Source organism: Mercenaria mercenaria, chromosome 15 (genome assembly GCF_021730395.1).
Source record: "Mercenaria mercenaria strain notata chromosome 15, MADL_Memer_1, whole genome shotgun sequence".
Lineage (NCBI taxonomy): Eukaryota > Metazoa > Mollusca > Bivalvia > Venerida > Veneridae > Mercenaria > Mercenaria mercenaria.
The window spans coordinates 22201832-22223228 of record NC_069375.1 but is presented as its reverse complement, the minus strand read 5'-3'; the positions used below and the strand labels follow the sequence as shown (position 1 = coordinate 22223228).

The 21397-nt window shown below is 35.6% G+C and overlaps 1 protein-coding gene across 4 annotated transcripts in view; it reads left to right on the top strand.

The window, feature by feature from the left end:
• Window positions 1-20917, top strand: part of LOC123548169 (14 kDa phosphohistidine phosphatase-like) — an 89329-nt gene extending 68412 nt beyond the window's left edge. For all 4 annotated transcript variants that reach the window (XM_045335401.2, XM_045335402.2, XM_045335400.2 and 1 more), the window contains one exon: window positions 15406-20917. In XM_045335401.2, the coding sequence (XP_045191336.2) occupies window positions 15406-15501 (96 nt within the window). In that variant the 3' untranslated portion in view covers window positions 15502-20917. The remainder of the gene's footprint in view (window positions 1-15405) is intronic.
• Window positions 20918-21397: the final 480 nt, after the last annotated feature.

Here is a 21397-nt window from a genome sequence, read left to right as displayed (position 1 = left end):
TGCTGCCAGAGCTAAAAATAGAAATACTTTAAAACAACTTCTTCTCATGAACCTCATGACGGATCTTCATCAAACTTGGTATGTAGCATCATCATATGGTTTTATCCAAATTTTATTCAAATGTGGGCACTTGGCCCTTTTTAGGCACCGCTAGAGCTTAAATTAGAAATACCTTTTAACGACTTCTTCTCATGAAACGCAGGCTGGATATTCATCAAACTTGGTCTGTAGCATCATTATAAGGTCCTGTCTCAAGTTTGTTCAAATGGGGGCAGTTGGTTCCTTTTAGGGGCTGTTAGGACTAAGAATAAAAATACATTTCAACAACTTTTTCTCATGAACCACTTAGTGGATCTTCATCAAACTTGGTGTGTAGAATCATTATTAGGTCTTCTCGAAACATTTTTTTTAATGGGGGCGATTGGCCTCTTTTTAGGGACCGCTAGAGCTAAAAATAGAAATACCTTAAAACGACTTCTTCTCATGAACAGCTAGATGGATTTTCATCAAACTTAATCTGTAGCATCGTTATAAGGTCTTCTCTCACATTTGTTTAAATTGGGGCGCTTGGCCCCTTTTAGGGGCCACTAGAGCTGACAATAGAAATGCTTTTAAATGACTTCTTCTCTTGAACCACTTGATGGATCTTCATTAAACTTGTTTTGTAGCAACATTGTAAGGTCTTCTCCCAAATATGTTCAGTGGTGATGTTTGGCCCTTTTAGGGGCTGCTAAAGTTAAAAATAATAAAAAACCTTCAAGTGACTTCTTCTGATGAACCACTTCATGGATTTTCATAAAACTTGGTTTGTAGTGTCATTGCAATGGTTCTGCTAGGTCCCTTTTAGGGGACATCACACCTAAAATTAGAAGAAAAGAATAAATCATGAAGTTTTTTTTCAATAGCATTTTTTGGGCGTCACATCTAAATATAGACAAAAGTCTTTATTAAATAACTTTTTAAATGGACTGCTGAAAGGCTTTTCAGCAAACCTGGTTAGAAGCAAGGTCAGATGGTTAAGGTCCTTGACTTAGTGATTCATTTGTTTTACGTAGAATGACATAATATTATGAGAAAAACGTAAAAATCTTTAAAACATGCCTCGGTGGTCAAAATCAGCCCTGCCAGGGTCACTTGTTTATGTAACAAAACAATTATTTGGTATGTAGCATTTTCTGATGGTTTTCTACTAAGTATGTCCAAATCATGCCCCTGGGGTTAAAGATGTCCCCGCCAATGGTTGACACTTCTTTTACATTAACTTATATAAGAAAATCTTAAGTAAAAAACCTCAAGGCCTAGAGGTTAGATATTGGCCTCTGCCTAGAAATCGTGTACCCTTTTGAACAATATAGGGCAACCATGGCTCTCTTTTTGCTTTTGTTAGTTAGCTATGGAGTTTTACAATATCCTGTTGATAATTTATTGCAAAATACAAAACTATTTCTTCTTTAAATGATATCTCTTACACTTGTATCACAAACATTGTACTTCTTCACAATGTTTGGTCTACATATCTTTTATCTTACAGCCAGATATGTTCTATCCATTCACTCCAGTCGTCCATCGTCAACAATTTGACTGTTAACACTCTAGAGGTCACAATTTTGGCCTAATCTTAATGAAATTTGGTCAGAATGTTACGCTCATTCAAATCTTGGATGAGTTTGATATTGGGTCATCTGGGATCAAAAACTAGGTCACCAGGTCAAATCAAAGGAAAAGCTTGTTAACACTCTAGAGGTCACAATTTTGGTCCAATCTTAATGAAACTTAGTCAGAATGTTACCCTCAATAAAATCTTGGATGAGTTCGATATTGGGTCATCTGGGGTCAAAAACTAGGTCACCGAGTCAAATCAAAGGAAAAGCTTGTTAACACTGTAGAGGCCACATTTATGACTATATCTTCATGAAACTTGGTCAGAATGTTAATCATGATGATCTCAAAGTCCAGTTTGAATCTGGGTTATGTAGGGTCAAAAACTAGGTCACCAGGTCAAAGGAAAAGCTAGTTAACACTCTAGAGGCCACATTTATGACCATATCTTGATGAAACTTGGTCAAAATGTTAATCTTGATGATCTGTAGGTCATGTTCAGATCTGGATCAGGTGGGGTCAAAAACTAGGTCACTGGGTCAAATCAAAGGAAAAGCTTGTTAACACTCCAGAGGCCACATTTATGACTGTATCTTCATGAAACTTAGTCAGAATGTTAATCTTGATGATCTTCAGGTCAAGTTCGAATCTGGGACGTGTGGGTTCAAAAACTGGGTCACGGGGTCAAATCAAAGGAAAAGTTAGTTAACACTTTAAACGCCACATTTATGACCATATCTTAATGAAACTATCTTGATGATCTTTAGGTCGATAGGTCGGGTGAGCGATACAGGGCCTTTATGGCCCTCTTGTTACCTTTCTTAATATAATTGACTTAAAGAATTTAGTTACATTTCTATATCTTGGTAACAACTTCATTAAATTTGATTGAAACTTCACACATGTCATCCTTTTCAATAAATTTTTTTAATGCACTTACATAACTTACATACTTAATAAGTTAGAGAACTCTTGGTTGAAAGCAATTCCAATTATGGCTCTTTATTGACTTTCGTTGAAGTTTCACAAGTTGTTTTTAGTGCCATAATAAAAATTTTAATTTTGATAAAATAACATTTTTACGTTAGTCTTGCCTCACTTTACTGAAAGTTATGGCCCTTGTTTGACAATAGTTGAACACGCTGTCTTATGTACAGTTTCTGTTGTATGTAAGTTAGTATTTCAAAGGGTGTAATAATAATTTCAAATAGTTAATGACATTGTGACACAAGACAGTTGGTAGCCTTATAGGTGTTTTCACAATAAATCTTAGTTACATCTGGAATCGGCAAAACTTGCTCATGTTAATTTTGAATTGTTCATTAACTTTTTGACAGAATATTGGTACCTCTTCACACACATTAAGCAAGTATGCTTGCCTGGGAAAGTCACGTTATTTAAACCCCAGGATCACAGACTTAGACAAGCATTCTGATTGCACACTTAAAGTGGCATAACTCATCAAACTTCCATGAAATTGTTGAAATAATTTTATGTCAAAACATTCTGTGCATGCATTTTAATCTAATAGAATTGAAACAGATAAAATAAAAAGTAAAAATGTCAAAAATTAGATTTTGCATTCTGATGGACTGTTAAAACTTTTTGTTATTAATGACATTTTCTTCAAAAAACTTAATATATCGAGCGCCAGTCTGTTAAAGATTACATTAAATGGATCACACCACACAGAAGTAATCGTCACAAATGTATGTTTGTGGTGTACATTAACATTTAGCCTGCTGGTGGCAAGTGATTCAGCCTTTGCAATCAATGTAGACCAAGATCAGCCTGCACATCCGTGCAGGCTGATCATGGTCTGCACTGTTCGCTATTCAGTCAGTAAATTTTCAGTGAACACCCCTTCGAATAATAAATGGTATTGCCCAAATTGAATGATGGACCAGTCCATTATAAAACTTTAGCAGACTATGGGTTAAGATCTCTACTTACTGTAATCAAGATAAATAAATGTAAGGAACAATAGAAATAACAAGAAAACACAGGTAGTCAAGTAGCTGCCAAAGCCACTGATATAAGTAATAACCAATTCATAATAAAAAAGACTGTGCCAGTAGCAATATAACGATATATCTGTAATATTTTGTGTAAATCACGAATTGAGCATAACATCTAAGACAAAAATTTGGAGAGAGGAACTGTTTCCTGTCCCGCAGTGACAGAACTCGCTGGCAGGTCTCGTAACATTGGCGTCATTTACTTTGGAATCTAGTCGGCTAAAATGGGGGCGGAAACCTCTGTGTCTTTTTTGTAGTTCCAGCAGAGACTTCATTACTCTATCAATTACAGATTTTCTTTTGTCGTTGGTTATTATAATGCTTGTTTGTTAAGCTTTCATGATGAGGTATTGTTTCTTGGAATGTCTTTTTTCCAGTTCATGTACTTACCTGACAGGAAGTTGAAACTGAAACATGTTTGTATCTTGTCTTTGATGTTTAGTGCTTTACCTGGATTGTTAATGTCTCTGCCTTTACTTTAAAAGCTTTGATTTCAGATCAAAGTCACCTTGAAATAAGGCACTATATTTTATGCTAGAACATTATTGAAAATCTATCAGAATTTGAAAAAAAATAAATGTATTGAATATATTGCATTTTAGTATATCTGAAATGTAGTTTTGTATTTTTTTCTTATAAGTGATTTAGCCATGTAGATGGTCTTTGTATCTCTTTGTAGCTCACCTCAGTTCTTGGTGAAGTTCGATAATTGCTCAAATCAAATCTCACAATTAGGTAAAGAGTTATGACCCTTAGTTTATCAATATTGCCTTATTTCAGTATATTTACATAAAAGCTTTGTCCGACTTCATTATGGACTCGATAGATCAGTTTATTGTGGGTTACATGTCCTTGATTCAGCAAGTATTGTTCAATTTTATATAGCACTCACCATAAAAAAACATTTTCACCAATGCAGGTTTATATATGATCTGTGTCAAACTTGTTATGTGAATGCATATCTGGTTCTCTGGTACCTTAACTTTGATCTTAACATTTAAGAGAAGTGACATTCAGGTGGGTGATAATTAAGACCATGATGGCCCTCTTGTTTAAGAATTCTTCCAGTTGCACATACAGTCTACTTAAATATGAAGGGTAGGTAGTACAGTAAATCAGTTCTAACAGTAAAAATCATGTTTGAAGAGAATGCAGCTTTTATTTGAACAAAGTCTTCCACAAAAACAGAATAATTTTAAGCAAAATTGCAATGTAAAAGGAAGTTTTAATTATGGTCTTGAGTTCAATCCCTGTTCAAGGCAAGTGTTTTACATACATAAGTCATTATGTCTAAAATCGTTTGTTTTCTTTCATGTTGTATTTCAAAGCAAGTATGAGCCGAGAGGTTCTTGAGTTCGATCCCTGGCCAAGGCGAATGTTGAACATACACAAGTCAGTATGTCTAAAATCTTTGTTTTGTGTTGCATTTCAAAGAAAGTACAAACCTAGAGGTCTTGCTTACGATCCATGGGTGTGGCAAGTGTTAACAGTGATAATTTGACATGTCAGTATGATTGAATAAATATTTTGTTTTATAGTCTGAAACTGTCATTTATTTAATGTTTAGGTTAACTGACTATCTTTTCGTTACTAAATACAATTGAAACTCCTACATATACAGTTGAAACTCTAACATATGCAGTTAAAACTCTTACATGTACAGTTAAAACTCCTACATATACAGTTGAAAGTCTTACTTGTAGTTGAAACTCCTATATATACAGTTGAAACTCTTGCATATACAGTTGAAACTCCTACATATACAGTTGAAACTCCTACATATACAGTCGAAACTCTTGCATATACAGTTAAAACTCCTACATATACAGTTGAAACTCCTACATGTACAGTTAAAACTCCTACATATACAGTTGAAAGTCTTATATGTACAGTTGAAATTCCTACATATACAGTTAAAACTCTTACACATACAGTTGAAACTCCTACATATACAGTTGAAACTTGCATATACAGTTAAAAGTCTTATATATACAGTTGAAACTCCTACATATACAGTTGAAACTCTTACATATACAGTTAAAACTCCTACATATACAGTTGAAACTCTTACATATACAGTTAAAAGTCTTATATATACAGTTGAAGCTCTTGCATATACAGTTGAAACTCTTGCATATACAGTTGAAACTCTTGCATATACAGTTGAAACTCTTACATTTACAGTTAAAAGTCTTATATATACAGTTGAAAGTCTTGCATATACAGTTGAAACTCCTACATATACAGTTAAAACTCCTACATATACAGTTGAAACTCTTACATATACAGTTAAAACTTCTACATATACAGTTAAAAGTCTTATATATACAGTTGAAACTCTTACATATACAGTTTAAACTCCTACATATACAGTTAAAACTCCTACATATACAGTTGAAACTCTTGCATATACAGTTGAAACTCTTACATATACAGTTAAAACTCCTACATATACAGTTAAAAGTCTTACATATACAGTTAAAACTCCTACATATACAATGCATGTAGTTAAAGTTCTTACATACTGTATAGTGGGATATATTCACGGAGCCAAATGTTCGCGTTTTTTTAGCTCACCTGTCACATAGTGACAAGGTGAGCTTTTGTGATCACGCAGCGTCCGTCGTCCGTCGTCCGTCCGTCCGTCCGTGCGTTAGTCCGTCCGTCCGTAAACTTTTGCTTGTGACCACTCTAGAGGTCACATTTTTTGTGGGATCTTTATGAAAGTTGGTCAGAATGTTCATCTTGATGATATCTAGGTCAAGTTCGAAAGTGGATCATGTGCCATCAAAAACTAGGTCAGTAGGTCTAAAAATAGAAAAACCTTGTGACCTCTCTAGAGGCCATATATTTCACAAAATCTTCATGAAAATTGGTCAGAATGTTCACCTTGGTGATATCTAGGTCAAGTTCGAAACTGGGTCACGTGCCTTCAAAAACTAGGTCAGTAGGTCTAAAAATAGAAAAACCTTGTGACCTCTCTAGAGGCCATATATTTCATGAGATCTTCATGAAAGTGGGTCAGAATGTTCATCTTGATGATATCTAGGTCAAGTTCGAAAGTGGGTCACATGCTGTCAAAAACTAGGTCAGTAGGTCAAATAATAGAAAAACCTTGTGACCTCTCTAGAGGCCATATTTTCCATGGGATCTGTATGAAATTTGTCTGATTGTTCATCTTGATGATATCTAGGTCAAGTTCGAAGTGGGTCACGTGCCTTCAAAAACTAGGTCAGTAGGTCAAATAATAGAAAAACCTTGTGACCTCTCTAAAGGCCATATTTTTTATTGGATCTGTATGAAAATTGGTCTGAATGTTCATCTTGATGATATGTAGGTCAAGTTCGAAACAGTATTATGTGCGGTCAAAAACTAGGTCAGTAGGTCTAAAAATAGAAAAACCTTGTGACCTCTCTAGAGGCCATACTTGTGAATGGATCTCCATAAAAATTGGTCAGAATGTTAACCTTAAATGATACTAGGTAAATTTGAAACTGGGTCACGTGCCATAAAAAACTAGGTCAGTAGGTCAAATAATAACAAAACCTTGTGACCTCTCTAGAGGCCACACTTTTAATGGGATCTGTATGAAAGTTGGTCTGAATGTTCATCTTGATGATATCTAGGTCAAGTTTGAAACTGGGTCAACTGCGAACAAAACTAGGTCATAGGTCTAAAATTTTAAAATCTTTGACCTCTTCAGAGACCATATTTTCAATGGATCTTCATGAAAATTGATCTGATTTCACTTGCTGATATCTAGGTCAGTTCGAAACTGGGTCACGTGCGGTCAAAAACTAGGCCAGTAGGTTTTAAAAATAGAAAAACCTTGTGACCTCTCTAGAGGCCATATTTTTCATGAGATCTTCATGAAAATTAGTGAGAATGTTTACCTGATGATATCTAGGTAAAGTTCAAAACAGGGTCACGTACCTTCGAAAACTAGGTCAATAGGTCAAATGATAGAAAAACCTTGTGACCTCTCTAGAGACCATATTTTTCAATTGATCTTCATGAAAATTGGTCAGAATTTTTATCTTGATAATATCTAGGTCAAGTTCGAAACTAGGTCACATGAGCTCAAAAACTAGGTCACTATGTCAAATAATAGAAAAAACGACTTCATACTCAAAACTGGGTCATGTGGGAAGAGGTGAGCGATTCAGGACCATCATGGTCCTCTTGTTAAGAGTTTAGAATTCACAGTGTCTTGATTTCGCGGAAACTACCTTGAATGCGAATTATAAAAATTAGTTGTAAACAAAAGAAAGGGAGGTCACTCTTCCTAGACATGCAAATAATAACAAACACGCAAATAAGTCTGTCGTTGTCATCTGAATAGTGACGCATATAGCGCATAATACTAGGGGCATATAGTTTTGCCCCTGTCCGTCTGTCTGTCCGTCCGTCCTTCCGAGAATGTTGTGTCGCGCCTAGCTCCAAAAGTATTTGACCTAGAGTCACAAAAGTTTACAGGAATGTTGGTCTTCTCAAACCACAGCATAGTCATCGTTGAGTTCAAGCAACATTAAAATGTGGTGATGGACAGGTATCTAAAAATCTCAAGAAAGCATATATGTTTATATGTACATTATATATGGTTATTTTTTGCATTTTTTTTTTTAGATAGCAACATATTGTTTTCCCTAAGTTGATCTGTGTCCTTTGTCATGTAGTGGGGGCATCTGTGTTCCATGGACACATTTCTAGTTTTATGAACATGTTTGTGCTGATAACTTTGGTCACATTTGATTCTTGTCTTCTTGGAGTTACGTGTATTCTAGTCTACGAAAGTGTCTGATTTTATGGGAAAATAGCTACAAAGCTTAAAGGGAAGTGCCGTATTAAAATGCCGCCTTTAATAATTTTGTCGGATCTAACGAAATTAAATGATGATGAAAAGGCAACTGCAGTTATCAAAAATCGATTTGTAAAGTATAACGGCTATAAAACAATACAATGCTTTTCACACGTTTATTTGTCATGTGCATAATTCCTGTATTTATAGGATCAAAGCAATTACTGATAAAGGGAATAGACGAATAATAAACACTAGATCACCCTGTTATTGGCCATCCCTTGGTGAAATGTATATGTTTGCGGTAACAAAAATTGCGGTGTTTAGATTTCGCGCTGCCAATGTTGACCGTGAATATAGCGAAAATTAAACCTCCCGTGAATATACCCGCTATACAGTATACAGTTGAAACTCTTACATATGATATACAGTGGAAACTCTTATATATACAGTTGAAACTCCTACATATACAGTTGAAACTACTACATATACAGTTGAAACTCCTACATATACAGTTGAAACACCTACATATACAGTTGAAACTCTTACATATATAGTTGAAACTCCTACATATACAGTTAAAACTACATATACAGTTAAAACTCTTACATATACAGTTAAAACTCCTACATATACAGTTGAAATGCCTACATATACAGTTGAAACTCTTGCATATATAGTTGAAACTCCTACATATACAGTTAAAACTTCTACATATACAGTTAAAACTCTTACATATGATGTACATTTGAAACTCCTACATATACAGTTGAGACTCTTACATACAGTTCTCGCTATTGAAGACATTTTACAGTAAAATATTATTGATGATGCATTGCTGCATATTCCTGTATGACTAACCATAACCACATTGTCATTTCCTCTCCTTCCAAATTTCCTGTTTCATTTATCATAGATCTGGTATGAAATGATCAACCCCGCCCTCTGAATATATAAATTCCTTTGGTGCTAACAGTCAATTTCAATAATGGGATAAGCTGAGCTTTGGAGGCTATGATTTAAAGAGGATTTACAATATAAAGTATGAGCTGCTAATTAATCAAGGGAGTGCATCTGATTGAATCTGCTCTTCATGAAATGAGGTAAATGCATCAAAAAAGCATAAAAGTGAGCAGCTGGAAACAATTACCACACTACAATTTCATAGGATTGTGTAATTTACTAGCAATCTGTTATTAGTTCTTAATTATATTATCAGGTATGCAATGTTTAATAATAATCAAGCATAATTGTGTTATTCATTCATGGTTTCTTCCCCCATCCACCCTCCAGCCTCTCGTTATAATGGCAAGGGCATACCATATTGCCCCTGTCTGTCTGTCTGTCCTAATCTGTCCTATCCACCTCAGCTTGCCCTTCATGCTCTGCATGTCTGCCTGCCTGCCTCTTTGCCTGCCTGTTTGTCTATGTTCAGAAAATCATGGCCAGTCATTAACTTTGCCAGGCATAGCAGTAGTACAAAATAACTTAATTCAAAGAACCACCATAACAAGACAGTATGTTAAATACAAGTTTGAATTGAATGTAAGTAGTACATGGTGGGAGTTCAAAATATTACTTCCATTTTCTTAAGCAAGTCTCAGACCCAGACCCATATCTAAGAAGTCTAGGTCAGTGTTGGAAGTCTTTCCTTGTCTGATCTATAATTAGTCTATGCATAGGTGGATATTTGAATAAAAGTGCGCTAGTATCCTTCATAGCAAGACATTGTTTAAACCCAAGCTTTTCAGTTAAGTTGTGTTTTAAGCAATCTACGCATTGCTGGCTACTCAAATAACTTAGCACAAACATTCAGGCGTTACATGCTAAAAGGTCAAGGTCAGTCTTAAGAGATGAAATATTTTATGTCATTTTCTTGTCCAGTTTATGTTCTTTATATCTGTGCATGATTTTATATGAAATAACTTAGCAATAAGACAAGTTGTCACATGCAAGACTTGGACCCAAAACTCGAAGGTCATGGTCACACTGAGTGGTCAAATATTTTAAGTCATTTTTCATGGCCAGTGTATAACTTCTTTTATACATGGATGGTGAGTCAGATAACTCTGCATAAACATTTGTTGTATTAAGTTGACATTTCTCTTTGAGGACTTGCACCCCTAGCTCATAGGTCAAGGTTACACTTAGGGTTCAGAGCATTTATGTCTTTTTTCCTTTTGAGTTCAGCCTTGAACTTTGACCTTTGAAATAACTTGGCACAAATGAGTATTGTAACAAGACAAATTATTTATAGACTAGTTGACCTCTGTAACAAGAATGTTTGTGCCCGCCCGCTTAGCTCAGTAGGTAGAGCGTTGGTCTACGGATCGCGGGGTCGTGAGTTCGATCCTCGGGCGGGGCGTATGTTCTCCGTGACTATTTGATAAACGACATTGTGTCTGAAATCATTAGTCCTCCACCTCTGATGATTTACGTGGGGAAGTTGGCAGTTACTTGCGGAGAACAGGTTTGTACTGGTACAGAATCCAGGAACACTGGTTAGGTTAACTGCCCGCCGTTACATGACTGAAATACTGTTGAAAAACGGCGTTAAACCCAAAACAAAAAAAAAAACAAGAATGTTTGTTACATAGACTAGAAGAACCATGTCTTCAGCTTAAAGGTCAAGGTCACAGTTGGCTATCTCTGTAATATTATGATAACAGTTGATGTGTCCAGTCTGGATTTTAAATACGCTCACTTCTGCATCTCAACATGACAAAGGATGGGCATCCATGTTCTGCAGACATATTTCTTGTTTTATTCTTGAGACAGATTTAGTCAAGTAATTATCTTTTGATAGGGAAAATTACAAGACTTGCTTATTTTCTAAGCTTAACAGACAGTTTGTCAGTTTTTGTTGACAAAATTAAGGTCATATGGCGACTTTCGAGCTTTGATTGTGGTGAAAGACCCCAGATGCCCCTCCGTGCATAATTTCATCACGGGCGGGCACCTGCATAGAACCACAGTCCTTCCTTAAGCCAGATGGATGGCATCCTCACGTGAAGAATTCAATGCCTCAAGTGAGGCTCAAATCCATGTCGGTGAGGGGCAAGTGGTTTGAAGTCAGTGATCTTAACCACTTGGCCACAGAGGCTCCAAGTTTGTCAGTATCTTCTGTTACTCTCTTTGACTGGTACAATTTATTTGTAGTCTTCTCCGGTTGCTTTTTAGTGACGGTGAGCTTTTGTGATCACCCTTCGTTCGTCCTCCATGCATCCGTCCGTGCGTGCGTTCGTCAGCAATTTCTTGTCTGCATGATAGAGGTTTCATTTATGATTTTATTTTTACCAAACTTGCACACAACTTGTATCACCATAAGATCTCGGTTCCTTTCTTGAACTGGCCAGATCCTAGTATGGGTTCCAGAGTTATGGCCCCTGAAAGGGCCAAAATTAGCTATTTTGACCTTGTCTGCACAATAGCAGCTTTATTATGTCTCCCACCACATAGTGGTGTGGGAGACATATTGATTTACTCCAGTCTGTCTGTGTGTCTGTCTGTCAGAAAGCTTGTCCGCACTCTAAGTCGAACATTTCTCATCCGATTTTCACCAAACTTTAACAAAATGTGTTTGACCATAAGACCTCGGCCAAGTTCAATAACTAGCCAAATCGGTCCAGGCGTCTTGGAGTTATGGCCCTTGAATTACCAGAAATCGGTCTTTTTACTCTTGTCCGCACTCTAATTCGAATATTTCTCATCCAATCTTCACCAAACTTGAACAAAATGTGTTTGACCATGAGACCTTAGCCAAGTTTGATAACTAGCGAAATAGGTCCAGGCATTTTGGAGTTACAGCCCTTGAATTATCAAAAAATCGGCCTTTTTACTCTTGTCTGCACTCTAAGTCGAACATTTCTCATCTGATCTTCACCAAACTTGAACAAAATGTGTTTGACCATGAGACCTCGGCCAGGTTCGATAACTAGCCAAATCGGTCCAGGCATTTTAGAGTTACGGCCCTTGAATTATCGAAAAATTGGTCTTTTTACTCATGTCCGCACTCTTAATCAAACATTTCTCATCCGATCTTCACCAAACTTGAACAAAATGTGTTTGACCATGAGACCTCGGCCAGGTTCGATAACTAGCAAAATCGGTCCAGGCATTTTAGAGTTACGGCCCTTGAATTACCGAAAAAATCCGTCTGTTTACTCTTGTCCGCTCTCTAAGTCGAACATTTTTCATCCGATCTTCACCAAACTTGAACAAAATGTGTTTGGCCATAAGACCTTACCCAAGTTCGATAACTAGCCAAATCTGCCCAGGCACTTTTGATTTATGGCCCTTGAATTACTGATTGGATCCACTCATCAAGACCATCTAATTGGATCCACTCGTCTAAAACATCTAGAGAAACTAACATTTTTCATAGGGGCAGTTGTGGGAGACATGCGCTTTTCTCAAAAGCATCTCTAGTTTACAATTTGATTTTTACCAAACTTGCACACAACTTGTATCACCACAAGGTCTTGGTTCCTTTCTTGAACTGGCCAGATTCCATCATGGGTTCCAGAGTTATGGCCCCTTAAAGGTCCAGAATTTGCTATTTTGGCTTTTGCAGCCATAGAGAGACTTCATTTATGGTTTGAATTGATACAAACTTCCAAAATATCTTCAACAACAATAATTCTTGGATTCCATGACGAATCTGTCAGATCCAATCGTAGGTTCCAGCGTTATTTTATATCTGATTACCTCCCCTGATTGTAATCAAAATGGTTTATATCAGTAAGTTAGTACTTACAGGACTTATTTGAAATTTCATTATTATCATTAGTTGGACTGAGACAATCAGGGTAGATAACTATGGACTGATTTTATGTCAAATTACCTCCCTTTATTTCCAATTATCTCCATAACTAATGAAGATACTGATCTGTAATTTCATTTATGTCAAGAAATGGACTTGGGCAATCAGTGAAGATACATATTGACTGAATTTATGACAAATTACCTCCCTTTATTTTTTATCTAAATGAATACACCTTGCCCCATGTGGTTCTGGGACAATCTGTGTATGAAAAGAATTTGAACCACTGCCTTACCCTTGCATGATCGTAAGAGGCGACTAATAGGGTCTTAACACTTGGTTTTGCAGTAACTCTGTGATTCCAGCAGGTATGCAAATTTTGATTCCATACCACATGTTTTTATTTCAATGTGAATGAGATGTGGAACCAAAATTTGTAGTCCTGTTTGGCACCATATAATCTATACTGTGTTGGTGCGCTGTAAAACCCAAATAAATAAATATGAATACACCTTAGCAGCTTCTAATGAGATTGGTTTGAAACGTTATCTATGTCTTCCATGGTAAGAAATAGTCATATTAGATAACTCTTCATTTAAAGGTCCAATACTAAGGAAAGTGAACATTTTAATTTCTTTTAAAAAGCACAGAAACTATTTCATTTTATTGGAAAATGAAAGTTGGTATGTAGAAATTCGAAATAAATCGCAGTATATGTACAATTATTTTTCTATGAAGTATGAAGAAAGTTAAAAAGACCTGGGGGGTCATTCTGTCGATTCATTGAAATTTCAACATAATACACATACATTTCTTTGAGTTCCAAAGACCTTCTGTAAATTTTGACCTGCCAATCTTCATTATTTAGTGTCTTGCAGAAGTCTATGCACTGGCTGTGAAAAAAATTGCCAACTCACTTTCCCTTAGTAATGGACCTTTAACATTTATCAATATGAATACTTTACTAATATATTGTTGTATAGGCTTGTACTTTGTATCTTCTACATGCATATATCAATGCATGCTTACCTCCCCTGATTTTAATAAAAATGGATTTATCTCGGTAAATATTTATAGAACTCATTTGAAATTTCATTATTGTCTTTAGTTGGACTGAGGCAATCAGGGTAGAAAGCTATGGACTGATTTTATGTCAAATTACCTCCCTTTGTTTCAAATTAAAATAGATGTATCTCAGTAACCAATGAAGATACTGCTTTGAAATGTCATTTGTGCCATCAGATTGACTCAGACAATCAGGGTAGATAACTTTTGACTGAATTTATGACAAATTACCTCCCTTTTTTATGTAAACGAATATATATCAGCAGCATCTAATGAGACTGGTTTTAAATGTTATTTAAGTCTTCCAGGGTAAGGAATAGTCATGTTGGTACAAAAATGCAGCATTTGAGCCTAGGACCCTCAAACTTGGTATGGAAATTGGCTCTGACTAGGTCAAAAGGGACTGTTATAAGAAAATGTTTATCCTGATGATATTTAATGTGTATACCTATGTGCTCTATGTCAAAACTTGGTCATATCATTTTGAGCAATGGTACTCAGGTGAGCGATACAGGGCCATCATGCCCTCTTGTTAGAAGCATAGAATGCAACCAAGCAAAATAATCACATACTCTGTTTGATTGAGTCTGTTCATGAGAGGTAATGGAAACTGCAACACCCCTCACGCCCCATAGCACCAGATTAAGTGGAACTTTATAACACAGGTATTGAATGGACGCCATGATCTCAAAGGACTGAAAAATATAACAACAATGAATCCAAAAATCAGCTTACATATACTTACCACAAACTGTAGCTGTGCATGGTGTATTTATTTGCTCAAAGAGGTTTGGGCATCCATACTTCTCCCCCACCTCAACTCTCCAAAAAAGTGTATCTTTCTTGTTTTGAAGCTTAATACATATGCTATCCATGAATTGAAGATGTGTGTGACATTTTTTCCCATGTTGGGGATGTCAGTTCTCACATTCCCCAGTTTTGGTGCAAAATATTTCCTTACACAGTTCTATTTTGTGGAGTAGGGAGTCTTGGTGGGGGACATACCAAATAATGTCTTCATGGTGTTTGATGGTATTAATCACATTTCGTGATAGCTCTAGTTTCATATTATAACTTGCACAAGTCATATGAGTACAATTCAGTTTGTTTAACAAATTATAATAATTATGTTCATGCTTTAACAATTGTTTTTCTACCTGCAGGGTTACGGGCAAGCAAATCACAGTATAACAGCTCGCATACTGAGTAAGAAGTATCGTGATTATGACAACATCACGTGGAACAATGATGGTTACTAGTAGCAACCAGGACCAATAAAGGGAGATCACTCTATGCTTTGTTTAGAACTCCACAAAGGGAGAATACAACTGCTGACTACAGATTATCAAGGGGAAGAACTCTTGTTTTGACAAAAAGCAGCCTAGAGCCAGTAGTGTATGCTGTTTTTGAACAGTAATAACATTTCTTCATGGAGATTGAACACACCCTGTTGTAAAATTATTGAATTTCAGATTTTTTATGATGTCTTATGTCTCTTTCAATAAGTTTGTAACATTTGAGTTGTTTTTGTACACTTTTGAAAGTTTGTAGACAAGAAAAATTACTTTACGGAACAGATTTGGTTGAAATAACATATTTATAGCAGTTCAGATCTGAAGTATTGACCGCAGGAAAAATTTGATTTATATTTTTTTCAAGATAAAAGCTTACCCTTAGGATTTTTGTGCACAAACATACTGGCATTTTTATTCAGCAGACATTGGAGAAATAAAAATCAGCAATAAGCATTTTTATTCAGCTGACATTGGAGAAATAAAAACCAGCAATAAAAATTTGTTTGAAACTTTTCTTCAGAAACAAAATACCTCATACATAACTGAAGTGCCTAAATCCTTTCACTGGAGTGTAAATTATAGATTGTTGCAAAAATGTAAAATTTACATTCCTGTGGTCCAGTACATTGGAGTGTAAATTATAGATTGTTGCATAATGTAAAATTTACATTCCTGCGGTCCAGTACATCGGAGTGTAAATTATAGATTGTTGCATAATGTAAAATTTACATTCCTGCGGTCCAGTACATTGGAGTGTAAATTATAGATTGTTGCATAATGTAAAATTTACATTCCTGTGGTCCAGTACAAGCTTAACAAAGTGTCATATTTCTAAAACCCATATGATATGATAATATGTACATCATCTATTGTTTTTGTTTCTTTAATCTTAAATATTTTGGCTGGATAATATTTAAATGAATGTTCATCTCATTATAAAATTGCATCTAACTTTTCTTTTCTTTCCAAGTGAAATGAATGTCCTGGTATCTTTCTGCAATTTTAGTAAACTGTTACATTTTATTGGTTTTTCCTGTGCTTTGTGTCTTGAAAAATTGCCTGAATTCAGAAAACATGTTTTGAAAAGTAACCTAGTTCTGTTACATCTTCATAGATAAGGCAACTGTCTAGGAGAAATTTTCCATTAAAATAATACTTTTTATCTTAGAACTATCTAAAGTCAGTTGTTTTGAATTTCAAAGTTCTTGTCCTATCATTAATTATGTCAGTATTTTTCAGCTGTATTTTCTTAGATTTACCATGTACAGGACTAAAACTATTTGCACATGACTTTGTCGTCTGTTTTTTAAAAAATTAGCTAATTTGGAGGAGATCCATTGTATTGAAATAAAAAAACTGATGTTATAAGATATATAACTGTTTCAAGCAACAGAATTTCTATTTATCAGGGATTTTTCAGGACTGGGCCTAATTTTAATTTCAGGCTTTGGGCTGCCAGAATTTCCCTATATTACTCATTTTAATGCCTTTTAAAAAGAACATTTCAAGCTTTAGAATGTAGATTTTCATGCTTTTGATTTTTGACTGAATCCCAGGCCTGATCTATTGTAATAACATTCAGAAATGCAGAAAAAAGCCACTTTTATGAGTGCACAGTGGCAGTATTTCAGTTATCTTTTTCAGAATACTGTTAATGTTGTTCTGTACTACACTGAAATATTGGGACAGGTACCTAGCTGAAAATTAATATTAGATGAGCCAGTAGGCATGTTTAGTATGAATTTTCTTGCTAGATGCAAGTCCAAATATATCCAGTATATTACTGGGCAAGGTTAAGTAATCTTTTTATATTTTATACATCCAGCACCACCGATACACATCCAGCACAATCTGTATAGATCAGGTACAACCTATGTAGCTCCAGTACAACCTATAAAGATCCAGTGCAGTCTATATAGATCTGGCATGACCTATGTAGATCCAGCAGAACATATATAGATCCGCCACAACCATATGGCCACAACCTGTATAGATCCAGGTGATTGAAATAACTCCTGTTGGTCAGCATTTATTGACATCTGTTAATTATGTCTCCACCACACAGTGGTGTGGGAGACATATTGATTTACTCCTGTCTGTGTGTCTGTCACAAGGCTTGTCTGCGCTCTAAGTCGAACATTTCTCATCCGATCTTCACCAAACTTGAACAAAATGGGTTTGACCATAAGACATCAGCCAAGTTCGATAACTAGTCAAATCGGCCAAGACACTTTGGAATTATGGCCCTTGAACATAATTACCAACAACTACCGGCGCAGCATTGTAGACCTGTTACTCCTCTCCACTGCCGCCGAACAGCATTGTAGACCAGTTACCACTACCGACACAGCATTGTAGACCGGTTACTCCCAACGCATGAATACCAATAGGCCACAAACAGTATACATAGACAGACTTATTATTCAGATGATTAGGCAGTTGTGAGAGACATGTGCTTTTCTCAAAAGCACCTTTAGTTATTAATGTGTTTAGGCATAATCTGAAAGAGAAACAGCGTTTTTTGGCTTTTGATTTTTTCTTTAGCAAAGTTGTATACATTTTGTTTGTGTCATGTATATTATTATGTCCTATCTTTAAGATACAACTTTGTTTACTTTTTGTATTGTGTGTCACTTTGAAATATTATGCTGTTTTGCCATGACTTACATTTTGTGCAACAATTGTTACCTAGGTCACTAGACTTTATTAGTTTTACATGTCTGTTATAAATGTTTAAATTAATATGGAAAGTAGGTTAGAAATTGTAAAACTTGTATTAATTTAGTAGTTATAGGATACTTTTTTGTGTGTATTTTGTTCCTTTGTGATTTTTGGGTATATTTTGTGTAGAACAAACTGTGGTGTTCCTATATAATTTTTGTGTCGTAAGGGTAGATGTGGCAACGTGAAACTAAATTTTTTCGAGGGTTTAGCTGGGTTAGATAAAGTACAAAGATCATTGTGACAACAAATACTTGTTTGAAGGCAGAAATTTCATTTGTCTCTTCACAGTTATACAGTTATATTAATTATGGATCCCTGCCTCATTGATTTAAATGGTATGCAATTATATTGATGTAAATCTTCGTTGATATTAATTAATTGGTTCAGAAATAATTTCTCTTGACAAAAGTGTGATGGGAAGTTACGTACATAGTCCCTTTTGATGTCAAGTTAAGATTTTTTGTTTTCACAGTTACTACTGTAGATTGAGTGTGAGTGGTGATGGTTTAAATTTGGCTAAACATTCACAAAAAGTTTGAGGCACAAATTTAAAACAATGGAGTATAACATGCAGCATTATCACCAAAAGTATAACTAGTAATTTGGGATGAATTTGTTCATTTGTAAGCTTATTTGTAGCTGTTACCAGTAATTCATATTATGGGCAACTCTTCCTGAAGACTGTTAGTGACTTTGTTGGGAGGATAGTGCAAAATACAGAAGATGCTCCAATTCAAGAAGCTGCCCTGGTTCTATAGTGTGCCAGGTGTGAAGCACTCCTACACAGGACTCTTGTCCAAATAATAGTAATGTATAGTTGATCAGGGGACTAACACAGAAAAGAGCTATTTTACATACTTTACAGCCTAGAACTGACTAAAGAACCTAGTGTTAGCTGACCTAAACCACCCGGTTCCTCGTGTGCTGTTGGTATAGGCTGTTGGTCTGTTGTCCATCATCTGTCATCAAAATTTTAACTTAAAACATCTCCTCTTCTAAAACTGCTGGTCAGAATTACACCAAACTTAGTCTGAAGCATCCTTGCACAGTCCTCTCTCAAATGGAGGAACTTGCCCATTTTTAGGGTCTAATGTAGCAAAACATATAAAACCCTTTAAACAACTTCTTCTCATGATCTTCATCAGACTTGGTCTGTAGCATCATTAGGTCTTCTACAGAATTTGGTCAGCCGAGGGAACTTGGCCCCATTTAGGGACCATTAGAGTTGGAAAAAAAGAAAACCCTTTAAATGACTTCTTTCCATAAATTCATAAATGAATCTTCATCAATATTTGTCTGTAGCATCATTGGTAATTTATTCTGAACAGGATTATAACTTTAAAAAATTAAACTGTATCATTAACACATTTGAGCCGTGCCATGGGAAAACCAACATAGTGGGTGTGCGACCAGCATGGATCCAGACCAGCCTGCGCATCCGCGCAGTCTGGTCAGGATCCATGCTGTTCGCTGATAGTTTCTCCAATTCCAATAGGCTTTAAAAGCGAACAGCATGGAGCCTGACCAGACTGCGCAGATGCGCAGGCTGGTCTGGATCCATGCTGGTCGCATACCCACTATGTTGGTTTTCCCATGGCACGGCTCATTTCCATTCATGATTCCAAAAAGGTTATGTGAGCAACTTTTGGCCACTGTGGTCCTCTTGTTAATTTTTGTTTACAGACCTTGCTTGGGTTTTAGAGTTCTTTCATGTGAGGAAGCCATTCATTTGTCTTATGGAAGGTTAGTGGTTCTATACAGGTGCCTTCTTATGTAAGAAATAATGCATGAAGGGGTGCCTTGGGACTTACCCCACCATCGATTCACCATATGACCTATGATTGTATCAGTGTAATTTTAAACCTTATAAAATGTTTTGTTTTCTGTTCCTAAAAAGTGAAAGCACTTTCTTAATTTTGAAATACTTTTCATAAATCTGGAGATGTATGCCCCTTTAAATCAATGAAACAACTTTTTGAAATACATGTACATGTATTTTAAAATTGTGTAGCAATTACTAGGAGCAACATTTTCTATTAGATTGATTTTTGTAATCTATTTTGTATTCAATCAAGTCATTTTCCATAAATTGTTTTTCAAATTCATGTTCATTTCATGTTGATAGAGGCTGTGTATGACCTATATAGTGTTACTGTCAGATTAGAATTAAGGCGGTTTATTGTTATGTTGTATGTGTACTGACAATTTATCATTCTGTTAACAGTTATACAAACATTAAACAGGGAAATACTCTTAGATTTTACTGGTTACTGTTGGTTACTGTGACATTGTTAATAATTTTCATCGATTTTGTGGTTGCAACAAAGGGTGCAGTGAAAAAAAATGAAATTTCCATTCAGTTTTAATGTATTCAGAAGTTAATATTCATGAATTCATGACCCTTGCAAAATAGCAATTTTGGTCAAAAACCTGAAATCTCAAGCCCTCAGAATTAAATAATTTCATTGTATCTTTGAATTGTATGATTATGTTTTACCTTCAATCAGAAGTAATTGTCTGATAGTTCGTATTTGATGGATTCATATGTTTGATGAAGTCCATTTGAATGATGTAAAGTTTTCCCACATGATTTGAATTTCATAGAAATAGTGAATAATCAAACATTTTGATGGTGTATTAAATTGATGTGACCTTTTGCAATTTTCTTGGTTTTTATTTGTCTGATAGATGATTCTCCCTTGTGGGTATCTAAAACCAGAGAACAAGATTGGAGCCAGTATTTAGCAATGTCCATACAGTCTGATCATAACCTGCACTGTTTGCCATTCAGTCAGTATCTTCTTTGTATGCACCCCTTTTAACAGTTAATTGCACTGTCCAAATTGAAAGATGGACAAGTTTGTTATGGAAATTTAGCAGGGTAAGGGCTAACATAAGCTCTGTAAAGCTTTCGAGGGACCTTATTTTAAGAACAGTTTAAGCCAATTATATCTTACCCATGTCAATTTGCTGGTACCCATTTACAGCTTACAGTTAAAGCCAATTACATTTTATCCATGTCAGTTTGCTGGTTCCCGTTTTACACCTAAGTTGACTGAGGCAGTGGTGATAATGTGCCTAGTCCAAGGAAACACTGCATTGAGATAGACTAGGATTCAAACTTGAGCAGTCCTCT